At 45.7% G+C, this 22,777-nt stretch overlaps 1 protein-coding gene and 1 long non-coding RNA gene across 5 annotated transcripts in view; one reads left to right on the top strand and one right to left on the bottom strand.

The window, feature by feature from the left end:
• The window catches only part of LOC134907897 (uncharacterized), a 152,411-nt gene extending 135,139 nt beyond the window's left edge, over positions 1–17,272 (bottom strand). Inside the window, exon 1 of one of the 2 annotated variants that reach the window (XR_010175780.1) lies at positions 17,133–17,272. This is a non-coding gene — a long non-coding RNA (uncharacterized LOC134907897). Of the gene's footprint in view, positions 1–17,102 lie in introns of both variants that reach the window. The other variant, XR_010175781.1, reaches the window with a different exon arrangement.
• An 18-nt stretch (positions 17,273–17,290) lies between these two features.
• The window catches only part of LOC134907861 (scaffold attachment factor B2-like), a 216,071-nt gene continuing 210,584 nt past the window's right edge, over positions 17,291–22,777 (top strand). For all 3 annotated transcript variants that reach the window (XM_063914824.1, XM_063914823.1, XM_063914825.1), the window contains exon 1: positions 17,291–17,548. In XM_063914824.1, coding sequence (XP_063770894.1) covers positions 17,390–17,548 — 159 coding nt within the window. In that variant the 5' untranslated portion in view covers positions 17,291–17,389. The remainder of the gene's footprint in view (positions 17,549–22,777) is intronic.

The following is a 22,777-nucleotide window of genomic DNA, read 5'->3' as shown; positions in this document are numbered from 1 at the left end:
AATTTTTTTCTTCCCAGCTGTTGCTGTGGATACGAGGTCCCAGAGACCATCCCCAAACAATTCCTCACCCTTATAAGGCAGAATCTCCATGTGCCTTTTAAAGGCAGCATCACCTGTCCACTGCCGGGTTTCTAATACCCTCCTGGCAGAATGGACATTGCATTAATTTTGGATGCCAGCCGGCAAATATCCCTCTGTGCATCCTTCATATATAAGACGATGTCTTTAATATGCTCTATGTTAGCAAAATATTATCCCTGTCTAGGGTATTAATATTATCTGACAGGGTATCAGACCACGCTGCAGCAGCACTATTTATGCTGAGGCAATTGCAGGTCTCAGTATAGACCCTGAGTGTGTATATACAGACTTCAGGATAATTTTTAAAAAATATGGTACTGGATGTATACACAACCGCCCACACACTAATCTGGTATGGACAGGTGTATATATTCTCTGGCGCCAGTACCTGCTGGACCAAGGAGATTTAAATAATAGTAAGGACTGCTGCTCCTAATATGGGGATAATTGCAATCCCTATAATGAACAAAAAAACACAAACTACCTTCACAGGTGTAACCCTCTGTAGAAAATCAGGAGCGCTATCCTCACTAATTATAGGAGACAATTAAAAATAATTACAATGGCAAACTGTTGTTTAGGATAAAAAATACATAAATCATAATTTATTAACATATAATGCTGCAGCATAATTGACATACATAAAATACATATTATGTATAGTGGAAACTTCTAGTGTAAATGTTCCACATACACAAATAAATGACTTAAAACTCGTTAAATATCAGAGGCTTGGATTTTGATGTATAAATTTCACACTGTCCACTTGATTCAGTAATGGACCGGCTGGATTCAGCGTTTTTAGACACTAATTAAATTCATGTGTCTTCAATTCATCAGTGTCCCGAAAAATGTGTGCACACATATATTGATTCAGAATAGGCAATTACCATAGACAATTAGCTTTTTATCACCTCTTAAGATCAGTCTGTTAGGACCATCCCTGATTTAAAAGACTCCCTCTGCTGGTGCTCGTCCGTTTAAGTGCAGAATATCCGGAGACAGTATCCACGGGATTTCGTCCACAGCACTCCGGCTCCCTCTGCTGGTGATTAACCGCAATTGCAGGTAAGCTGGCTGTAGATCGTAGCCAGAAGCCGGTGATCATGTAAACAAATGGGAGGTGATCGTCACTGCTAATAATGGTCACCTCGAAAACGCGTTTCTCCGCCTTCCAAACACGCTCAGCGGCTTCCTCAGTTCGAATGACCATCTTCCAGAAGTACACTTTATATAGCCACACTCATTTGTAATTCCCGCGGCCATTCGCGCATGCGCACTCAACCGTGCGTTCCAAGCCTCATTCCTGTTTTACACTTTAAATAGACTCCGGTGGCCATTTTGTTACACGGAATCCAAGCCCTCATTTTCACTCCCGGAAGTCATATCTGCCTCTCTTACTATTATAATCAATAATATCACATCCAAGCCTCGTTTTAAAACAATAATTCACTATATATATCCTAATTAGTTATACTAAACTCCAGTGCAATTTGCTACACATGGTTTTGTTTGACTTGATCACAATTCCAAACAATCCATATTTCATTCAGGATATTTTTCTCATATATATATATACTATGCATAGTTCCGCATCCCAACAACAGTACAACTATGACCATGCATAAAATTAATAATAATAATAATATTAAATTAGTATATTTTATTATATATACATATAACAGATATATTACTAAACAATAATAAAAGAGAAGGGGATTGATTTTAATTTTGATTTTGAACTCATCACACCATCTTGTGGTTTAACTTCATAATTACACTCCCTTCATGTCATCATAAAAATATATATAGTCTCCATCTCCAATAACCAGCATCATAAGGAACCATACATTGGCCCACCCCCATTTAATTACATATATGTCAGGAATATCCTTTGTATATATTAAATATTAGATCTTAAATTTTATTTAACTCAACTGTGTCATTAAGACCCTGCGGAATCAAGGTTTTAAGATTAAAAATCCAGAAGGCCTCTTTTTTACACAACCTTCTAAACCTATCACCTCCTCTACTGGTTACCGCCACCTGTTCAATGGCCATAATAAGTATATTTTCAATTTTCCCTTCGTCACATTCCAGAATATGGCGATATAGGTAAGTATTCCCAACTTTCTTATCTATCTGTCTTTTGTGTTCCATAAATCTAACGTGGAGTGCCCGAGTGGTACGCCCCACGTACTGTGCTCCACATCCACACTGTAAGACGTAGATGACATACATGGATCTACAGTTCAAAAAACTTTTTATATTAAACTTCTCTCCTGATACAGATGAAATAAATTGTGTCGTTTTCTTTTTTGTGTGTTTGCATGTTGCACAATTTGTTCTACCACACTTATGGAACCCTAATGGTGGTTTCGGTATCCATGTATTTATTTGTCCCCCTTGCATATCTGGAGCCATAGATTTTTTGCCAAATCTCCTAAAAAAACTTGGAGCTAGTGCAGATTTCAAACTATCTGACTTCCGGAATATTACCTGTTCACTAAGCATTACATTGGAGTTCAGCATTTCATCTAACTTGAGGATAGAGGAATTCTTCTTAATAATCTTCTTAATCTCATATGCACTAGTGTTATACTTAGTTACAAACATTGTTGTCCTGTCCATCGTTTTATTATTTTTCTTCCTAGAATTATTTCGGGTAGTATCTAATAAGAAATCTCTTTCCATACTGTCTACTTCTTTCAAAGACTGATCAAGAACAGATTTTGGATACCCCTGAGTAAGAAACGCCCCATAAAGAGATTCCATTTGTTCTCTCGCTCCTTCCTTGGTGGAACAATTCCTTTTGATCCGAAGGAACTGGCCCTTCGGTATATTATCCTTCCATCGTTGTAAATGACTACTCTTGTAGTGTAAATATCGATTTTGATCCACCTCCTTAACGAAAGTACTCGTTATAATGATTTCATTTTCGACCTTGAGCGCTATATCCAAAAAAGTGACCTGTGTGGGGTGGCAGTACCCCGTAAATTTCAAACCAAAATTGTTGCAATTCAAACTAGCAACAAATAACTCTGCTGATTCTGTGCTCCCCTCCCAAATGAAAAATAAATCATCAATGAAACGGCCATAAAGAACAAGGTTCGCCCCGAGGTCGCCGGCCCAAACATGTTGTTCCTCGAACCGCCCCATAAACAGGTTAGCGAAGCTCGGAGCGAACCTGGTTCCCATGGCCGTCCCCCTAGTCTGTAAATAATACCGTTTATCGAAAATAAAATAATTATGTTGGAGAATAAATCTAATACTCTCCAAAATCAACCACCTCAGTTCTTCCCCTATATTTGGGTCTCTTAGCAAATAGAATGCAACTGCATCAATCCTCAATTGGTGCTCAATGTTAGAATATAGTGATTCTACATCACATGTGATAAAACAATAAGTTGACTGCCATTTGATATTTCTAATTAAATTTAAAAAATGTGTAGTATCCTTAATGTGTGATTTTAGTTTAACAACATATCCCTGTAGAAAACTATCTATAAAGAAAGATAAATTGCTCGTCAATGAATCCACCCCCGCAATAATGGGTCTTCCCGGTGGATTATTTAAAGTTTTATGTACTTTTGGAAGGCAATAATATGTAGGAATTACCGGATTATCACAGAACAAAAAACATTGAGTTTCTCTGGATATAGCGCCCAAATCCATTGCCCTATTCAATAAGATTTTTAGTTCTTTCTGAAACTGGGCGGTGGGATTGTGGGTTAATTTTGAATACAGCTGGACATTGTCTAATTGTCTATTGGCCTCAGCCAAATACATCACTGTATCCATTACCACAATCCCACCGCCTTTGTCAGCTTGTTTAATAGTCAAGGAGGGGTCACCTTTCAAGATTTTAAGAGCTGATCGTTCCTGAGTGCTCAAATTGTCCTTTAACGATTTTTTCTCTGACTTTTGACACATCTCCCTAAATTGTTCTAATGTTGACTTATAGAAGCTCTCAATGTAGGGCCCTCTATAGGTCAACGGATAAAACTCAGATTTATTTTTAAATTTGGTAGTTTCATTACTATCAAATATTTTAATGTAGTCATCTTTATTCGAATTATTCGCTGATTCACCGGCCAAGGATTCTAATATATTTACCATTAATTGGTCATCTTGATCCAATATGATGGGAATACCTTCATTGCCTTTTTTCTTCATATTTTTAATCGCGAAATATCGCTTCCTACTCAGCGTTCTAATATATCTATTGAGATCAACGAATAATTCGAACAAGTTGGGTTTTTGGGCAGGAGCAAAATTTAAGCCCTTCTCAAGTAATCTCAGTTGATCTGAACTCAACTTTTTTGAGGACAGATTAAAAACCCCTTTACCTTTCACTTTAATTTCATGCTTTTTACTTGACCTGCTCTTTCTTCCTCTCTTTCCTCTAGCTCTTGTTCTCTTTGTCTTTTTCCCGACCACCCTGTTCCTTCGTATTTTCTTTGTGGACGATTTTGGAATCTGTGGCTGTCCTCCAAAAAATGATTCATGCCACCATGGATATTCGACTGTGGCCTACTTCTAGCTCCCATATCCACCCAGTCGTCTCTTCTACTCCATTTAGAATATGGAGCTGGGGACTTTACACTATTTTGTTGGGATGAGAGGTCATGCCTACTCCTAAAGGTATTGGATTCCCAATTCCCCTCATCATGATTCCTAAATCTCCTGGGATCTCTCCGATCAACTGGGGTTCTTGGTCCCCTGTATTGACCTGTCCTATGTTCAAAGTTTTGTATAGTTCCTAATTCCCTTTGAGAGGATTTATGGTTATATATATATTATCCCTCCTTCTATTGTAAGTGTGAACTTCTCCTTTTTGATAGTCTAATTTATCCCGATTTAATTTGTTATTTTTCCTGAAGACTAAGGTTTTTTCAAAATCCTCCACCTTACGATTAACTTTCAGATCTCTCTCATTAAATCCCTTGTCTCCAGAAAAAGATTTCAACAAGTCATGGGTTTTTTCGATTTCTTTTTGTATCACATTTACTTTATCTTCCCTGAATCTGACAAGCAACTTCATGAGGTTTATGGAACAATTATCCAATAATGTATTCCATTCCTCTGAAAATTGCTTGTATATATTTAATATATACAAAGGATATTCCTGACATATATGTAATTAAATGGGGGTGGGCCAATGTATGGTTCCTTATGATGCTGGTTATTGGAGATGGAGACTATATGTATTTTTATGATGACATGAAGGGAGTGTAATTATGAAGTTAAACCACAAGATGGTGTGATGAGTTCAAAATCAAAATTAAAATCAATCCCCTTCTCTTTTATTATTGTTTAGTAATATATCTGTTATATGTATATATAATAAAATATACTAATTTAATATTATTATTATTATTAATTTTATGCATGGTCATAGTTGTACTGTTGTTGGGATGCGGCACTATGCATAGTATATATATGATAAAAATATCCTGAATGAAATATGGATTGTTTGGAATTGTGATCAAGTCAAACAAAACCATGTGTAGCAAATTGCACTGGAGTTTAGTATAACTAATTAGGATATATATAGTGAATTATTGTTTTAAAACGAGGCTTGGATGTGATATTATTGATTATAATAGTAAGAGAGGCAGATATGACTTCCGGGAGTGAAAATGAGGCTTGGATTCCGTGTAACAAAATGGCCACCGGAGTCTATTTAAAGTGTAAAACAGGAATGATGTTTGAAACGCACGGTTGAGTGCGCATGCGCGAATGGCCGCGGGAATTACAAATGAGTGTGGCTATATAAAGTGTCCTTCTGGAAGATGGTCATTCGAACTGAGGAAGCCGCTGAGCGTGTTTGGAAGGCGGAGAAATGCGTTTTCGAGGTGACCATTATTAGCAGTGACGATCACCTCCCATTTGTTTACATGATCACCGGCTTCTGGCTACGATCTACAGCCAGCTTACCTGCAATTGCGGTTAATCACCAGCAGAGGGAGCCGGAGTGCTGTGGACGAAATCCCGTGGATACTGTCTCCGGATATTCTGCACTTAAACGGACGAACACCAGCAGAGGGAGTCTTTTAAATCAGGGATGGTCCTAACAGACTGATCTTAAGAGGTGATAAAAAGCTAATTGTCTATGGTAATTGCCTATTCTGAATCAATATATGTGTGCACACATTTTTCGGGACACTGATGAATTGAAGACACATGAATTTAATTAGTGTCTAAAAACGCTGAATCCAGCCGGTCCATTACTGAATCAAGTGGACAGTGTGAAATTTATACATCAAAATCCAAGCCTCTGATATTTAACGAGTTTTAAGTCATTTATTTGTGTATGTGGAACATTTACACTAGAAGTTTCCACTATACATAATATGTATTTTATGTATGTCAATTATGCTGCAGCATTATATGTTAATAAATTATGATTTATGTATTTTTTATCCTAAACAACAGTTTGCCATTGTAATTATTTTTAATTGTCTCCTATAATTAGTGAGGATAGCGCTCCTGATTTTCTACAGAGGGTTACACCTGTGTAGGTAGTTTGTGTTTTTTTGTTCATTATAGGGATTGCAATTATCCCCATATTAGGAGCAGCAGTCCTTACTATTATTTAAATCTCCTTGGTCCAGCAGGTACTGGCGCCAGAGAATATATACACCTGTCCATACCAGATTAGTGTGTGGGCGGTTGTGTATACATCCAGTACCATATTTTTTTAAAATTATCCTGAAGTCTGTATATACACACTCAGGGTCTATACTGAGACCTGCAATTGCCTCAGCATAAATAGTGCTGCTGCAGCGTGGTCTGATACCCTGTCAGATAATATTAATACCCTAGACAGGGATAATATTTTGCTAACATATCAGCAGGCTCCTTCAAGGTGGCCGTATCCTAAGACGGCAGTGCCACCTTTTTTGACAAACGTGTGAGCGCCTTATCCACCCTAGGGGATATCTCCCAACGTGACCTATCCTCTGGCGGGAAAGGGTACGCCATCAGTAACTTTTTAGAAATTACCGGTTTCTTATCGGGGGAACCCACGCTTCTTTACACACTTCATTCACTCATCTGATGGGGGAACAAAACACTGGCTGCTTTTTCTCCCCAAAAATAAAACCCCTTTTATGTGGTACTTGGGTTCATGTCAGAAATGTGTAACACATTTTTCATTGCCGAGATCATGTAACGGATGTTCCTAGTGGATTGTGTGTATATCTCAACCTCGTCGACACTGGAGTCAGACTCCGTGTCGACATCTGTGTCTGCCATCTGAGGTAATGGGCGTTTTTTGAGCCCCTGATGGCCTTTGAGACGCCTGGGCAGGCGCGGGCTGAGAAGCCGTCTGTCCCACAGCTGTTACGTCATCCAGCCTTTTATGTAAGGAGTTGACATTGTCCTTCATACCTTCCACCTATCCATCCACTCTGGTGTCGGCCCCACAGGGGGCGACATCCCATTTATCGGCCTCTGCTTCGCCTCCACGTAACCTTCCTCATCCAACATGTCGACACAGCCGTACCGACACACCACACACACACAGGGAATGCTCTGACTGAGGACAGGACCCCACAAAGTCCTTTGGGGAGACAGAGAGAGAGTATGCCAGCACAAACCAGAGCGCTATATAATGCAGGGATTAACACTATAACTGAGTGATTTTTCCCCCAATAGCTGCTTGTATACATATATTGCGCCTAAATTTAGTGCCCCCACTCTCTTTTTAACCCTTTGAGCCTGAAAACTACAGGGGAGAGCCTGGGGAGCTGTCTTCCAGCTGCACTGTGAAGAAAAAATGGCGCAAGTGTGCTGAGGGAGATAGCCCCGCCCCTTTTTCGGCTGACTTTTCTCCCGCTTTTTTATGGATTCTGGCAGGGGTAATTTATCACATATAGAGCCCTGGGACTATATATTGTGATGATTTGCCAGCCAAGGTGTCTTATATTGCCCTCAGGGCGCCCCCCCCCAGCGCCCTGCACCCATCAGTGACCGGAGTGTGAGGTGTGCATGAGGAGCAATGGCGCACAGCTGCAGTGCTGTGCGCTACCTTGTTGAAGACAGAAGTCTTCTGCCGCCGATTTTCCGGAACACTTCTTGCTTCTGGCTCTGTAAGGGGGCCGGCGGCGCGGCTCTGGGAACGAACACCAAGGTCGGGTCCTGCGGTCGATCCCTCTGGAGCTAATGGTGTCCAGTAGCCTAAGAAGCCCAAACTACCACCTGTTAGGTAGGTTCGCTTCTTCTCCCCTTAGTCCCTCGCTGCAGTGAGTCTGTTGCCAGCAGATCTCACTGTAAAATAAAAAACCTAAATATACTTTCTTTCTAGGAGCTCAGGAGAGCCCCTAGTGTGCATCCAGCTCAGCCGGGCACAAGATTCTAACTGAGGTCTGGAGGAGGGTCATAGTGGGAGGAGCCAGTGCACACCAGGTAGTCCTAAAGCTTTCTTTAGTTGTGCCCAGTCTCCTGTGGAGCCGCTATTCCCCATGGTCCTTACGGAGTCCCTGCATCCACTTAGGACGTCAGAGAAATTCGATTTACCAGCTGTAGCAGTAGAGACCAGGTCCGAGAGGCCTTCTCCAAACAACTCCTCCCCCTTGTACGGCAACGACTCCATATGCCGCTTTGAGTCGGCATCCCCCGTCTACTGTCGGGTCCACAAGAGTCGCCTAGCAGAAACAGACATAGCATTTATTCTGGAGCTCAGTAAACAAATGTCTCTTTGTGCATCCCTCATATATAATGCTGCATCTTTGATATGCGCTAGGGCTATTAGAATGGTATCCTTATCTAGGGCATCAATCTCATTAGATAAGCAATCGGTCCATGCTGTGACAGCACTACAAACCCAGGCCGATGCCATCGCCGGTCTAACAATAGTACCGGAATGTGTGTAAATGTACTTCATGGTAACTTCCTGCTTACGATCAGCAGGATCATTGAGAGTAGCCGTATCCTGGGAAGGCAGTGCCACCTTCTTGGATAAGCGCGTCAACGCCTTGTCTACTTTAGGCGAAGATTCCCATCGTATCCTATCCTTTTGTGGGAAGGGATACGCCATAAGAATCCTTTTGGGAACTTGTAATCTCCTGTCTGGAGATTCCCAAGCCTTTTCGCACAATTCGCTTAGCTCAAATGAGGACGGAAAAGTGACCTCAGGTTTTTTCTCTTTATACATGTGCACCCTCGTGTCTGGGACAGGGGGTTCCTCAGCGATATGCAAAACCTCTTTAATCGCAACAATCATGCAACGTATACCTTAAGCCACTTTTGGCTGTAATTTTGTATCCTCATAGTCGACACTAGAATCTGAATCTGTGTCGGTATCTGTGTCAGTGATCTGGGATAATGTGCGTTTCTGAGACCCAGAAGGTCCCGGAGCCACTGGGATCTGACAACCTGACTGATCCCTAGCCTCAGTCTTGTCTAATCTCTTATGCAATAAATTTACATTAGCATTCAAGACATTCCACATATCCACCCAGTCCGGTGTCGGCGGTGCCAGCTGCGACCCGACATTCATGCACTCCCCCTCCTCCTTAGGCGAGCCTTCATCGTCAAACATGTCGACACGCGCGTACCAACACACTCCCACACACACAGGGAATCTCTTTTCTGAAGACAGGATCCCCCTTAGGCCCTTTGGAGAGACAGAGAGAGAGTATGCCAGCACACACCCCAGCGCTATATGACCCAGGAGAAAAACACAGAATGTTTAATCAGTAGCGCTGTAGTATATATATATTTGCCAATTATGTGCCCCCCCTCTACTTTAAAACCCTTCTGTCACCGTGTGTCAAGCAGGGGAGAGTCCGGGGAGCTTCCTCTCAGCGGTGCTGTGAAGAAAAAATGGCGCTGGTGAGTGCTGAGGGAGAAGCCCCGCCCCCTCGGCGGCGGGCTTCTGTCCCGCTCAAAGTTTGTAAAATATGGCGGGGGCTCTTTTATATACATGTACAGTGCCCACTTGTACATGTATATAGGTTATTTTGCCATAGGAGAGGTATTTATTGCTGCCCAGGGCGCCCCCACTGCGCCCTGCACCCTTACAGTGACCGGAGTGTGTGAGGTGTAATGGAGCAATGGCGCACAGCTGCCGTGCTGTGCGTTACCTCAGTAAAGCACCCGAAGGCTTCTGCCGCCTTAGACGTCTTCTTTCTTCCGGCTCTGTGAGGAGAACGGCGGCGCGGCTCTGGGATGAACACCCAGGACGAACCTGTGTTCCACTCCCTCTGGAGCTAATGGTGTCCAGTAGCCGAGAAGCAGAGCCTATCATTTAAGTAGGTCTGCTCCTCTCTTCTCAGTCCCTCGATGCAGGGAGCCTGTTGCCAGCAGTGCTCCCTGATAAGAAGAAAAAATCCTAACAAAAATGCTTTCTTAGCAGGGAACTCAGGAGAGTTCCCTGCAGTGCACCCATCTTCCTCTGGGCACAGTCTAAAACTGAGGTCTGGAGGAGGGGCATAGAGAGAGGAGCCAGTGCACACCCAGAGTCTAAAGTCTTTCTTAAAGTGCCCATGTCTTCTGCGGAGCCCGTCTATTCCCCATGGTCCTTACGGAGTCCCGGCATCCTCTAGGACGTTAGAGAAATAAATACATTTGTTAGCTCTTTAACAATGACGGGGAAACAATTTGGTTTTCCCTCAGTTGATGGTAAAAGCTGTAACCATTGGTCATAGACAATCACACCATCCCCAAGAGAAGGAGGCCCAGACAGAGGGGGCTGCACACAGGCCTCCTCCTCTGTTGGTACACCCCCATACCTCCCAACATGACCCTCTCCAGGAGGGACACAATGCTCTGCTTCTGGACTTTTCTCTTAATTTATGATTGCAGGCACCTGTGTTGAACAGGTTAATGGATAAGAAAATAAGATTTTACTTACCGGTAAATCTATTTCTCGTAGTCCGTAGAGGATGCTGGGGACTCCGTAAGGACCATGGGGAATAGACGGGCTCCGCAGGAAATAGGGCACTTTAAGAAAGACTTTGGATTCTGGATGTGCCTGGCTCCTCCCTCTATGCCCCTCCTCCAGACCTCAGTTAGGGAAACTGTGCCCAGAGGAGACGGACAGTACGAGGAAAGGATTTTAGTTAATCCAAGGGCAAGATTCATACCAGCCACACCAATCATACCGTATAACCTGTGACAAACTACCCAGTTAACAGCATGAACAACAACATAGTCTCGGTTCAAACCGATGAAACTATAACATAACCCTTATGTAAGCAATAACTATATACAAGTCTTGCAGAAGAAGTCCGCACTTGGGACGGGCGCCCAGCATCCTCTACGGACTACGAGAAATAGATTTACCGGTAAATAAAATCTTATTTTCTCCAACGTCCTAGAGGATGCTGGGGACTCCGTAAGGACCATGGGGATTATACCAAAGCTCCCAAACGGGCGGGAGAGTGCGGATGACTCTGCAGCACCGATTGAGCAAACAGGAGGTCCTCCTCAGCCAGGGTATCAAACTTATAGAACTCTGCAAAGGTGTTTGACCCCGACCAAGTAGCAGCTCGGCATAGTTGTAGTGCCAAGACCCCTTGGGCAGCCGCCCAAGAAGAGCCCACCTTCCTAGTGGAATGGGCCCTAACCGATTTAGGCAATGGCAATCCTGCCGTAGAATGCGCCTGCTGAATAGTGTTACAGATCCAGCGAGCAATAGTCTGCTTTGAAGCAGGAGCGCCAACTTTATTGGCTGCATACAGAACAAACAGAGCTTTAGTCTTCCTGATCCTTGTTGTTCTGGTCACATAAATCTTCAAAGCCCTGACCACATCCAGGGACTCAGAGTCCTCCAAGTCCCGTGTAGCCACAGGCACGACAATAGGTTGGTTCATATGAAAAGATGAGACCACTTTTGGCAGAAACTGAGGACGCGTCCTCAACTCTGCCCTATCCACGTGAAAAACCAGGTAGGGGCTTTTATGTGATAAAGCTGCCAATTCGAAACACGCCTTGCCGAAGCCAAGGCCAACAACATGACCACTTTCCAAGTGAGATATTTCAACTCCACTGTTTTGAGTGGCTCAAACCAAGGTGACCTGAGGAAACTTAATACCACATTAAGATCCCACGGCGCCACCGGAGGTACAAAAGGAGGCTGAATATGCATCACCCCCTTCACGAATGTCTGTACTTCAGGAAGAGAAGCCAATTCTTTTTGAAAGAAAATGGACAAGGCCGAAATTTGGACCTTTATGGACCCTAATTTTAGGCCCAAATCCACTCCTGTTTGCAGGAAGTGAAGCAGACGACCCAAATGGAACTCCTCCGTAGGAGCAGCCCTGGCCTCACACCAAGAAACATATTTTTGCCATACACCAAGAAACATATTTTTGCCATACACGGTGATAATGTTTCAATGTCACGTCCTTCCTAGCCTTTATTAGCGTAGGAATGACCTCCTCCGGAATACCTTTTTCCGCTAGGATCCGGCGTTCAACCGCCATGCCGTCAAACGCAGCCGCGGTAAGTCTTGGAACAGACCCTTCTGCAGCAGGTCCTGTCTTAGAGGAAGAGGCCACGGATCTTCTGTGAGCAACTCTTGCAGATCCGGATACCAAAGTCCTTCGTGGCCAATCTGGAACAATGAGGATTGTTCTGACTCTGCTTAGTATTATTATTCTCAACACCTTGTGTATGAGAGGTAGAGGAGGGAACACATAGACCGACCTGAACACCCAAGGTGTCACTAGAGCGTCCACCGCTACCGCCTGAGGGTCTCTTGACCTGGTGCAATACCGCTTTAGCTTTTTGTTGAGATGGGACGCCATCATGTCTATCTGAGGCAGTCCCCACCGACCCACGATCTGTGCGAAGACTTCTGGATGAAGTCCCCACTCTCCCGGATGCAGGTCGTGTCTGCTGAGGAAGTCCGCTTCCCAGTTGTCCACCCCCGGGATGAATACTGCTGCTAGGGCACTTACATGGCCTTCCGCCCAGCGAAGAATCCTGGTTGTTTCTGCCATGGCCACTCTGCACCTTGTGCCGTCTTGGCGGTTTACATGAGCCACTGCTGTGACATTGTCCGACTGAATCAGAACCGGTTTGTTCCGAAGCAATGCCTCCGCTTGGCGTAGGGCGTTGTATATGGCCCTCAACTCCAGGACGTTGATGTGGAGACAAGTCTCTAGATTTGACCAGAGACCTTGGAAATTTCTTCCCAGTGTGACTGCTCCCCAACCTCGGAGGCTTGCGTCCGTGGTCACCAGGATCCAGTCCTGAATTCCGAACCTGCGGCCTTCTAGGAGGTGAGCACTGTGCAGCCACCACAGGAGAGATACTCTGGCTCTGGAAGACCGGGTGATCCTTTGATGCATTTGTAAATGGGACCCGGACCATTTGTCCAGTAGATCCCATTGAAAGGTCCTTGCATGGAACCTTCCGAAGGGGATGGCCTCGTACGATGCCACCATCTTCCCCAGGACACGCGTGCAGTGACACACTGAAACCTTCTTTAGCTTTAATAGGTTCCTGACCAGGGCTATGAGCTTCTGAGCCTTTTCCATCTGAAGAAAAACCTTTTTCTGGTCTGTGTCTAGAATCAGACCCAGAAAGGTCAGACGCGTTGTAGGGACTAGCTGGGACTTCGGTATATTGAGAATCCAGCCGTGCCTTTGCAACATTCTCACCGACAGCGACACGCTGTCCAGCAACTTCTCCCGAGATCTCGCCTTTATGAGGAGATCGTCCAAGTATGGGATAATTGTGACCCCCTGCTTGCGCAGGAGCACCATCATTTCCGCCATTACCTTAGTGAAAATTCTCGGGGCTGTGGAAAGCCCAAACGGCAACGTCTGAAATTGGTAATGACAGCCCAGTACTGCAAATCTCAGGAACGCCTGGTGAGGAGGGAAAATCGGAACATGAAGGTATGCATCCTTTATGTCCAGGGACACCATCCAATCGCCCCCCCTCCAGGCTGGCGATGACCGCTCTGAGCGATTCCATCTTGAACTTGAACTTTTTCAAGTAAAAGTTCAGGGATTTTAGATTCAAAATGGGCCTGACCGAACCGTCCGGTTTCGGGACCACAAACAGGGTTGAGTGATACCCCTTTCCTTGCTGGAGAAGAGGAACTTTGACTATCACCTGTTGAAGATACAATTTTTGAATTGCAGACAACACTAACTCCCTCTCTGACGGGGAAGCTGGCAGAGCCGATTTGAAAAACCGGCGAGGAGGCACGTCTTCGAATTCCAGCCTGTATCCCTGAGAAACAATCTCTATAGCCCAGGGATCCACCTGTGAGTGAACCCATACCTGGCTGAAAAAGCGGAGACGCGCCTCTACTTGAGCTGACTCCCCCCGGGAAGCCCAGCGTCATGCGGTGGACTTTGCAGATGTAGGGGAGGTCTTCTGCTCCTGGGAACTAGCTGCATGCAGCTTTTTTCCCTTGCCTTTTCCTCTGGCAAGGAAGGACGATCCCCGTACCTTCTTGCTTTTATTAAAACGAAAGGACTGCATTTGATAATGAGGTGCATTTTTAGTATGCTGCGGGGAGGACATAAGGTAAGAAATTCGATTTACCGGCCGTAGCAGTAGAGACAAGGTCCGAAAGGCCTTCTCCAAACAACTCCTCCCCCTTGTAAGGCAACAACTCCATATGCCGCTTTGAGTCGGCATCCCCCGTCCACTGTCGGGTCCACAAGAGTCGCCTAGCAGAAATAGACATAGCATTTATTCTGGAGCTTAGTAAACAAATGTCTCTTTGAGCATCCCTCATATATAAAGCAGCATCTTTGATATGCTCTAGGGTCATTAGAATGGTATCCTTATCTAGGGTGTCAAGTTCCGTAGATAAGGAATCTGTCCATGCTGCGACAGCACTACAAACGCAGGCCGATGCCATAGCCGGTCTAACGATAGTACCGGAATGTGTGTAAATGTGCTTCATGGTAACCTTCTGCTTACGATCAGCAAGATTCTTGAGGGAAGCTGTATCCTGAGAAGGCAGTGCCACCTTCTTGGATAAGCGTGTCAGCGCCTTGTCTACCTTAGGCGAAGATTCCCATCGTATCCTGTCCTTTTGTGGAAAGGGATACGCCATAAGAATCCTTTTGGGAACTTGTAGTCTCCTATCTGGAGATTCCCAAGCCTTTTCACACAAGTCGCTTAGCTTTTTCCCTTTATACATGTGTACCCTCGTGTCAGGGACAGGGGGTTCCTCAGTGATATGCAAAACCTCTTTAATGGCCATAATCATGTAACGAATGCCTTTTGCCACCTTTGGTTGCAATTTTGCATCCTCATAGTCGACACTAGAGTCAGTATCTGTGTCGGTATCTGTGTCAGTGATCTGGGATATGGTGCGTTTTTGAGACCCCGACGGTCCTGGTGCCACAGGGACAGGCATGGTCTGACCACCTGACTGATCCCTAGCTTCAGCCTTGTCTAACCGTTTATGCAGTAAATTCACATTTGCATTCAAGACATTCCACATATCCACCCAGTCCGGTGTCGGCATTGCCGACGGCGACATGACAATCATGCACTCCCCCTCCTCCTTAGGTGAGCCTTCCTCGTCAAACATGTCGACACACACGTACCGACACACTTCACACACACAGGGAATCTCTTTTCTGAAGACAGGTTCCCCCTGAGGCCCCGTGGAGAGACAGAGAGAGAGTATGCCAGCACACACCCCAGCACTATATGACCCAGGAGAAACACACAAATTGTTTACCCAGTAGCGCTGCTTAATGTGTAAACGCCAATAATGTGCCCCCCCCTACTTTAAAACCCCCTTACACCGTGTACCAAGCAGGGGAGAGTCCGGGGAGCTTCCTCTCAGCGGTGCTGTGGAGAGAAAATGGAGCTGGTGAGTGCTGAGGGAGAATCCCCGCCCCCTCGGCGGCGGGCTTCTGTCCCGCTCAAACTTACAAAAAAATGGCGGGGGCTCTTTTATATACATGTACAGTGCCCACCTGTACATGTATATAGACTTTTGCCATAGGAGAGGTGTTTTATTGCTGCCCAGGGCGCCCCCTCTGCGCCCTGCACCCGTACAGTGACCGGAGTGTGTGAGGTGTATGGAAGCAATGACGCACAGCTGCGGTGCTGTGCGTTACCTCTGTGAAGCACCGAAGGAATCTGCCGCCTTAGACGTCTTCTGGCTCTGTGAGGAGAACAGCGGCGCGGCTCTGGGGGTGAACGCCCAGGACGAACCTGTGTTCACTCCCTCTGGAGCTAATGGTGTCCAGTAGCCGAGGAAGCAGAGCCTATCATTTAAGTAGGTCTGCTCCTCTCTCCTCAGTCCCTCGATGCAGGGAGCCTGTTGCCAGCAGTGCTCCCTGAAAAAGAGAGAAAATCCTAACAAAAATGCTTTCTAAGCAGGAAACTCAGGAGAGCTCCCTGCAGTGCACCCATTCTCCTCTGGGCACAGTCTAAAACTGAGGTCTGGAGGAGGGGCATAGAGGGAGGAGCCAGTGCACACCCAGAATCATACTTGCCTACCTGACCCTCTCCATGAGGGAGAAAATGCTCTGTTCCTGGACTTTCCTGGTAATGTATGATTGCCATCACCTGTGGTGAGCTAGTTAATTGATAAGAAAGGCGTTTCACCACCGGTGATGGCAATCATACATTACCAGGAAAGTCCAGGCACAGAGCATTTTCTCCCTCATGGAGAGGGTCAGGTAGGCAAGTATGTCCAGAATCCAAAATCTTTCTTAAAGTGCCCCATCTCCTGCGGAGCCGGTCTATTCCCCATGGTCCTTACGGAGTCCCCAGCATCCTCTAGGACGTTAGAGAAAGGTGTTTCAGCACAGGTGATGACAATCATACATTAAGAGGGAAGTCCAGGAGCAGAGTATTCTGTCCCTCCTGGAGACATGTTGGGAGGTATGCACCCCTACCTGTTATCACCAATAATGGGCTTTTCACTGCTACATACAAAACCCCTTAATTGAATGGACCCTTAAGAGTAGATTCTCCTCAACAAACTGCAATCAAGGTAAAAATATTTGCAGCTCATTCAGCCCAATGGCTGAAACATGCAGTCCCATATCGGCAAATTCCTGAAGCAAGACACTCACATTCACAACAGAACATACAGAAGAACATACTGAGAAGCGGCAGCATCATCGGGCTATGGGGGTTATCCAAGATACTCTCGCGAGCATTTTGCATCTTGCGCTGCGCATGCGTGTGGAGTTGACCACGCCTCTTTATGTTACGCACGTTACGCCGCCCGCCTGCTATTGCTTTGAGCAGGCACCGCATCCATTTTGTAGTTCAGTGTGTGCGAAGCGGCGGTCGCAGTGTGTGTTGAGCGGCTGTGTGCGTGTGTACAGCGGCAGTTACGCAGTTTTCCCGGGACAGCATGGCGGACAGTCAGCCTCCCGTGGACACGGGCGTTAGCACCGACGCGGAGACCAAGAAGCTCAGCGAGCTACGGGTGATTGACCTGAAGGCCGAGCTGAAGAGGCGGAACCTGGACACCGGCGGGAACAAGAGTGCGCTCATGGAGCGGTTGAAAAAGGTGAGGCTGCGCTAGTCTTGAACTTGCATGCTCAGGCCTGGGGAATGAGGGGTGGGGTGACCGGGGTTAGTGGAAACACCCGTTCTATGCGACGAGGTCCCCTTTGTTTCCTACAGCGCATGGGCTACCCCGTCCCGCCTGGGTAAGGGATGGAGTCTGGGCACTGTTCTGTTGATGATTGAGCTGGGTGCTGGATAACAGTCTGCCATCAGTTTCGTAGGAACGAATTTGCGTTTCTTCACCCCATCTATGTATGTGTTTTCTGCGCGCTGCATGTGAGGCTCTGCAGCTGTAGCCATCCCATTGACATTTGCTTTAGCAGTACGGAAATCGACTTTGCTAGTCTTCTCTATCAGTGTGTAGGGACAACGCGTGGACTTATTCTCAAATACCGGGCTAGCATGTGCCATCATCGTCTGTTGAACTTTTGTTAGAGCCCATTGAAATGACATGTTATGTGAGTTCGCACAGAGCCACTCAGACTGTACAACAGTCATGTCTCCTGGAAATACATGATTGTTAATAGCTTTTTGTGTGTGCTTAATTCAAATACGTTTGTTAAACTTCTATATCGGATAAGGATAATGGGGTAGATGTATTAACCTGGAGAAGGCATAAGGAAGTGATTAAAGCAGTGTTGAGTGCAAGGTGATAATGCACCAGCCAATCAGCTCTTAACTGTTAATTTACAAATGGGAGCTGATTGGCTGGTGTGTTTATTACCTTGCATTTATCACTGGTTTATCAGTTCCTTATGCCTTCACCAAGTTAATACATCTGCCACTTTGTTGTGTGCAATTTATATTTTTAAAATGCATATACAATATTTACTTGCTAACATTTGCTCAAAAAGAGTTGTAGGTTTTTAGGTAGCTTTGGTAATTCATTAAGATGTGATGTTCTGGAAAGGAGCATTACGAAACTTGTAGTGTTGCCCCTGCTATATATATATATATGGCTGATAGATACATGCACGGCTGGGCATCACGGCACTTTGTGCTGAATTTAAACTGCCCTCTGTTTGAGAAATACATGTTTCATTTTACTATACTTTGCCTCAAGAATGTCTTTCGTAAGAGTCCAGCAAATGGATCCTACAATTGCTTTAGTGATTTTCCATGTTAGACATGTCCTGATGAAAACACTCGCCATGTTTTCTAGGAGAGTGTCTAAAAGGAAAATTCAATTTACAACATTTCTGAATAGTTTTTGGACCTTCAGTCCCAAAACGTTTGTGCAGATACTGTAACTTTACCATATTAATTTCTCAACTGAATTTAACTCTTTAAAATCTCCCATCTTTTAACAATTCTTTGATCCGGGGGCTAGTGTCTGATACAGGTATGAAGGGCCCGTCAGGAGAATGCAGTAGATCAGCGATTTTCAACCGCTGTGTGCCGCGAGCAGCCTCTAGGTGTGCTGCCGCCCGCCAGTGAGATTCTCTGCCACTAGCTAGAGAAACCAGCCCCTGCCGCAATCAGTAGCCGGCTCGGGCAGCACTGTGCACTTTCGTGAGCGGCTTGTGACCTATGGTGCTTCATAGGTCACGCAGGCCACATTGCATTCCTGCCTGGAGTGCCCGTCTACTCACTGGCCAGTGCTGCTCCTCAATCCATGCTGCCTTCTCAGTGCTCATCACAGCTGCAGGTATATATTTAAAAAAAAAAAAAATTTTTTTAAATATATATTTATTATTGGAAAAAACGAGGCGGCACTCAGACTTTTCACTTCAATCATGTAATTGTGCAAATGGTCACATCAACGTTTCGGGGACTTGGTCCCCGTCTTCAGGATAAAAGTGGTGCAAAACAAGAGTGTTTAAATAAGGCTAGAAACACCCCCTGACCCCATTCAGTCACATGCTACAGCGTATCTCTCTGGCCGCCCGCTCAGGACTTCCGCCCTGCTGACTGGCGCCTCGGCGGGACCGAAAGTGACGTCGCGGGAGCGAGCCGCTTCACCATGGCAACTGCTCAAGGCATACTCTCTGTCTGAGCGTCTCCTCCTGGCCGCGTATCTCTCACTTCCGCCCAGACGTCCACAAGTGCCGCGAGATCTGGAGCCACATCACGGAAGCCAGCTGCGTTACCATGGTAACGCTGTCTGCTGTGAATAAACATGATACAAGACAATAACATAAGTGACAAAGGGGTCTATTCATGAAGCAGTGAAAAGTGGAGAAGGGAGCCAATGGAGAAGTTGTCCATGGCAACCAATCAGCTGCTTTGTATAATTTTATAGTTTGCAAATTTTAAGTGTTGCGTCAATGCTCATTGGTTGCCATGGGCAACTTCTCCACTAGCTCACTTCTCCATGCTTTTCACTGCTTCATGAATAGACCCCAAAGTAAGATGACCTTGAAGGTCAATATGAAAGTGACATATCGTAATAAAGTGCTAGTGCAAACTACAAAACAGTTGAAAACAACAATTAAAAACGTCCAAAGGTGCAAGGAAAAAATGTACATAATAACACCTCTAATGTTAAAATTACCTACTGATATGTCAAATATATGTCAAATGTGGCAACAACATCCTAACAACTCGAACCTTTATTGGTACCCTGTGGCAAGATGGTGAAAGCACGAGCGCATAGCACCCAGACTACATGGCTTCACCTTTCTAGACATAATCTTACTGGAACACTTGTGATTTCCGTCTGGCCAATAGTGTTCCAGTAAGATTATGTCTAGAAAGGTGAAGCCATGTAGTCTGGGCGCTATGCGCTCGTGCTTTCACCATCTTGCCACAAGCCACAGGGCACCAATAAAGGTTCGAGTTGTTAGGAGAAGGAGTTCGGAAAGTAGTGGATGCTGGGAGCAAATTGTCTATGGCTTGATTGCAGTATGCAGCTGCTTGCCAGCAGGCTAGGTTGTGGATGGTGCCTGATGGTCTTGGTCCTGCCCATCCACTGTAGTGGGTGGAACTACAAGTCCAGGGGTACTAGTCTGCAGAGTGGTGACACTTTACAATAATTTGCTGGCTGGCAGTAGCTTGCACCAGTGTATTGATGGAAGTGCCCCTACTTCCCAGTCAGCTGGGTTGCAGATGGTGCCAGGCAGAACTGGCTCTGCCTACTTATTGGAGTGGGTGGAGCTACACATCTCATGGATCTCCCCTTAGCCTCTCCAGACCAACCCTGCTGAGGGCCTACGAAAATACCTTCTTTACTACAGGGTCATTTATTTCTCAAGTTATTAAATCCAGTTTGTTTTATCCATCACTTTAACAATTTTTTCCCTAAGTTGAAGCGTACAAAGGGGGACGGTACACTATCAGGCTCACCGTGAACTGTTGACATTTTTCTTATTTCTCTATCGTCCTAGTGGATGCTGGGGTTCCTGAAAGGACCATGGGGAATAGCGGCTCCGCAGGAGACAGGGCACAAAAAGTAAAGCTTTAGTATCAGGTGGTGTGCACTGGCTCCTCCCCCTATGACCCTCCTCCAAGCCAGTTAGATTTTTGTGCCCGGCCGAGAAGGGTGCAATCTAGGTGGCTCTCCTAAAGAGCTGCTTAGAAAAGTTTAGCTTAGGTTTTTTATTTTACAGTGAGTCCTGCTGGCAACAGGATCACTGCAACGAGGGACTTAGGGGAGAAGAAGTGAACTCACCTGCGTGCAGGATGGATTGGCTTCTTGGCTACTGGACATCAGCTCCAGAGGGACGATCACAGGTACAGCCTGGATGGTCACCGGAGCCTTGCCGCCGGCCCCCTTGCAGATGCTGAAGTAAGAAGAGGTCCAGAATCGGCGGCAGAAGACTCCTCAGTCTTCTAAAGGTAGCGCACAGCACTGCAGCTGTGCGCCATTTTCCTCTCAGCACACTTCACACGGCAGTCACTGAGGGTGCAGGGCGCTGGGAGGGGGGCGCCCTGGGAGGCAAATGAAAACCTATTTTGGCTAAAAATACCTCACATATAGCCTCCGGAGGCTATATGGAGATATTTAACCCCTGCCAGAATCCGTTAAAAGCGGGAGACGAGGCCGCCGAAAAAGGGGCGGGGCCTATCTCCTCAGCACACAGCGCCATTTTCCCCTCACAGAAAGGCTGGAGGGAAGGCTCCCAGGCTCTCCCCTGCACTGCACTACAGAAACAGGGTTAAAACAGAGAGGGGGGGCACTAATTTGGCATTAGAAATATATAAAACAGATGCTATAAGGGAAAACACTTATATAAGGTTGTCCCTATATAATTATAGCGTTTTTGGTGTGTGCTGGCAAACTCTCCCTCTGTCTCTCCAAAGGGCTAGTGGGTCCTGTCCTCTATCAGAGCATTCCCTGTGTGTGTGCTGTGTCGGTACGTGTGTGTCGACATGTATGAGGACGATGTTGGTGAGGAGGCGGAGCAATTGCCTGTAATGGTGATGTCACTCTCTAGGGAGTCGACACCGGAATGGATGGCTTATTTAGGGAATTACGTGATAATGTCAACACGCTGCAAGGTCGGTTGACGACATGAGCCGGCCGACAAACAATTAGTACCGGTCCAGACGTCTCAAAAACACCGTCAGGGGTTTTAAAACGCCCGTTTACTTTAGTCGGTCGACACAGACAGGGACACTGAATCCAGTGTCGACGGTGAATAAACAAACGTATTCCTTATTAGGGCCACACGTTAAAGGCAATGAAGGAGGTGTTACATATTTCTGATACTACAAGTACCACAAAAGAGGGTATTATGTGGGATGTGAAAAAACTACAGTAGTTTTTCCTGAATCAGATAAATTAAATAAAGTGTGTGATGATGCGTGGGTTCCCCCCGATAGAAAATTATGGGCGGTATACCCTTTCCCGCCAGAAGTTAGGGCGCGTTGGGAAACACCCCTTAGGGTGGATAAGGCGCTCACACGCTTATCAAAACAAGTGGCGGTACCGTCTATAGATAGGGCCGTCCTCAAGGACCAGCTGACAGGAGGCTGGAAAATATCATAAAAAGTATATACACACATACTGGTGTTATACTGCGACCAGCGATCGCCTCAGCCTGGATGTGCAGAGCTGGGGTGGCTTGGTCGGATTCCCTGACTAAAAATATTGATACCCTTGACAGGGACAGTATTTTCTTTATCATCCACTAGGGGTCACTGGAGTACTCTTGGGATATGGACGGGCGTAGCCGAACAAGGGCACTGAATATTTAAATTTAGGACCCTCCCCCCCTCCATATCCCCGAGTACCTCAGTGTACGACCTCAGTGTTTTTTCGGTGCTCACAGCACGAACAAGGCTTGTG

The sequence above is a fragment of the Pseudophryne corroboree genome, chromosome 1 (genome assembly GCF_028390025.1).
Source record: "Pseudophryne corroboree isolate aPseCor3 chromosome 1, aPseCor3.hap2, whole genome shotgun sequence".
Classification (NCBI taxonomy): Eukaryota; Metazoa; Chordata; class Amphibia; order Anura; family Myobatrachidae; genus Pseudophryne; species Pseudophryne corroboree.
The sequence above is the reverse complement of the archived record's forward strand: the minus strand, read 5'-3'. Positions and strand labels throughout refer to the sequence as shown.